This window comes from Cucurbita pepo, chromosome LG17, assembly GCF_002806865.2.
Source record: "Cucurbita pepo subsp. pepo cultivar mu-cu-16 chromosome LG17, ASM280686v2, whole genome shotgun sequence".
NCBI lineage: Eukaryota > Viridiplantae > Streptophyta > Magnoliopsida > Cucurbitales > Cucurbitaceae > Cucurbita > Cucurbita pepo.
In genome coordinates, this window is record NC_036654.1 from 4,178,866 (window position 1) to 4,182,097 (window position 3,232).

At 37.0% G+C, this 3,232-nt stretch overlaps 1 protein-coding gene across 1 annotated transcript; it reads left to right on the top strand.

The window, feature by feature from the left end:
- Positions 1 to 1,344: 1,344 nt before the first annotated feature.
- On the top strand, positions 1,345 to 1,980 carry LOC111778767. The gene has a single exon (XM_023658743.1). It carries the CDS (start codon positions 1,345 to 1,347, stop codon positions 1,978 to 1,980), a length of 636 nt encoding a protein of 211 aa, XP_023514511.1.
- Positions 1,981 to 3,232: the final 1,252 nt, after the last annotated feature.

Sequence of the window (3,232 nt, forward strand, 5' to 3'; positions counted from 1 at the left end):
AATGGAGCTATTTTGTCAAAGACATACAATGAAGCATATGAGATTTTAGAGAGAATAGCATCTAACAATTGTCAATGGGCCAATGTGAGAAGCAACCCGGAAAGAAGACCCGAGGAGTACTTGAAGTTGATGCTTTCTCCTCTATCAACGCTCAACTAGCTTCGGTGACTAATATTTTACAAAATCTGGCGTTTGGACAAGGCTCAATGATCAAAGCACCAGCCCATACAGTTGCTGTGATGACCCAGACAGCAACTGAATCTTGTGTATATTGTGGAGAGGAACACACTTTTGATCAATGTCCAAGCAATCCGGCCTCAATTTGTTATGTGGGGAATCAAGCTAGTCAAGGCAACAACAAAAAACAATCCCTCCTCAAATACTTATAATCCAGGGTGGAGAAACCATCCAAACTTCTCATGCAAGGGACAAGGCTCATACAACCAACAAATGTCAACTAAAGCAAATTACCCTCCGGGTTTTGGATTACAAAATCAATTGACATATGGTTCTCAACAAGCCACCACCCAATGGGAAGGAAGTAGCCAAGCTCAACACATACAGGAAACATCGCTTGAGAGCCTAATAAAGAAATATATGGCTAAAAATGATGCTGTGATACAAAGTCAATAAGCATCATTGCGAAATTTGGAAGTTCAAGTAGGTCAATTAGCAAATGAGTTACGAAATAGACCTCTTGGTAAGCTGCCAGCAGACACCGAAATGCCAAAAAGAGAGAGAACGGAACAATGTCAAGCAATAGAGTTGAGAAGTGGGAAAGAAATACCCAGCAGAGGAGAAAAAATTAAAGAACACGGTGATAGTTGCTCTCAAGAAACTGCTGATACACAGCAAAGAAATGAAGAAGCTGTTGTGCAGGAAGAGCACAACAAAAATGATGTAGAAGCTACTGTACAGAAAGAACACAACAGAAATTATGCAGAAATTGTGAAGCTTCCTAAAACGCAAACATCAATCAGCAGTGGACAAGAGAGCAGAACACACACACCATCACTTCCTTTTCCACAAAGAATAAAAAGAAAGAAGAAAGAAGCCCACTTTGAGAAGTTCATGGACATATTTAAGGAAATTCACATAAATATATCATTAGTTGAAGCTTTGAAGCAAATGCCAAATTATGTGAAATTCTTGAAGGATGTGCTCACCAATAGAAGAAAGTTTGAAGAATTCAAGGTGGTACCATTGAATGAAGAGTGTAGTGCAATATTGAAAAACAAGATCCCACGAAAGGAGAAAGACCCCGGTTCATTCACAATTACAATATCAATAGGAGGGAAGAAGCTAGGTTGAGCATTATGTGACTTGGGATCAAGCATTAATCTAATGCCGCTGTCTATTTACAAAAAGTTAGGTATTGGTGAAGCTAGACCAACTATAGTCACTCTTCAACTAACAGATCAATCTTTCACTCATCTAGAAGGAAAAATCGAAGATATCCTAATTCAAGTGGACAAGTTCATCTTTCCAGCTAACTTTATCATTTTGGATTATGAAGCGGATCATGATGTGCCAATTATCTTGGGGAGACCATTTTTGAAAACTGGAAGAACATTGGTAGATGTCCACAAGGGAACAATAATGTTGAGAATGAATGATCAACAAATAGAATTTCATATGAATGACAACATGAAATATCCAGCAGTAGTTGAGGAATGCTCAACAATTTATAAATTGACAGAGAATCCAGCAACTAATAGTTGGAAACAGCAACAAGAAGGGGACAGCAGCTGGAATAATTGCACTACACAAGCAGAAGTGGAGAAAACGGTAAGAATTTTTGGATCACTGGAATTAGAAGGAAGAATGAATTCATCAATGAAGTTATCTATTGATGACACACCCTTGAACTACATCTTAGAAGAACTATTTGATATATGGGAGATAGACTTCATGAAATTATTCCCACCCACTTCAAGATGGAGAGTTCCAAAGGGGCATCACTTCTTTGACAATGGATAAAAAAGAAAATGAAAAGAGGATGAGGGAGCTAGTCACAATTTGCAAGCAAATATATGAAGCTCCGAGTAAACCAAGTTAGTTTTTCTTTTCTTTTTATTTATGCACCTATATAGTTGTTTCTAAATAGCTATCTTCACTTTCCTTAGAATGATAGTTATTTATTTATTTATTTATTTATTTTACTTGTTATTGTGAATAACTCATATGCCCCAAGGAAGTTAGCCAATTTTGTAGATGAATTAGAGGGATTGAGATGTGGCTAGGAATGCTAATTTCAATCTATAAAGGAGACTAATTACACTTAGTGCATGCTAGGATGTGATTCATGACAAATATTATTCTCTCGTAGTGCACGTTGCCACATAGTTGTCTTGTCCATTTTCATTTGCATGTGGTTTTATTTCATTTTAATGTTGTTCACTTTCTCATTCACTACATGCCATGACACCACCAAAGAAAATTTATTTTAGGAACATCCTAAAAGATTTTCTAATCCCCCAAGGAAAGAAATTTATATGGAAAAGAGAAATGGACAGAAAATAATCCTTATACATTCTCGGGTAAGCTTGAAATGTTAAGAAATGAGTTGCTAGACATCATGGTTCACCTGCAACAGTAGACATACAGCAGCAGTACCAACAGCTGGACTAATAGCAGATTTATAGCAGCAGTATTACCAAGTTTCTGGAGAAAATTTTAAAAGAATGGAGCCGCAAAAATTTTTATAGGAACATCGTAAAAGATTTTCTAATCCCCCAATGAAAGAAATTTATATGGAAAAGAGAAATGGACGGAAAATAATCCTTATACATTCTCGGGTAAGCTTGAAATGTTAAGAAAGGAGCTGCTAGACATCATAGTTCACCTGCAACAGTAGACATACATCAGCAGCACCAACAGCTGGACTGATAGCAGATTTACAGCAGCAGTATTCCCAAGTTTTCCAGACAAAATTTTTAAAGAGTGGAGCCGCAAAGAATCATCGCATGTGNGACAAAATTTTTAAAGAGTGGAGCCGCAAAGAATCATCACATGTGGTAGAGGAGAAAGAGAACACTTCCTCTAATGATGCCTAAAATCAAGGGAATTCTCTTACCACACCCTTTATAACCTTGCTGTCTAATTTAGAAGCATGCATCCTTATGTTGTGTTTGTTTTGTTGTGTTGACTGCATATAATTTTGAATCATGCTCATGCATGCAACCTAGAAGCATGAAGTTTTAGGAAGGGTAATAGATCATGCATATTTTGT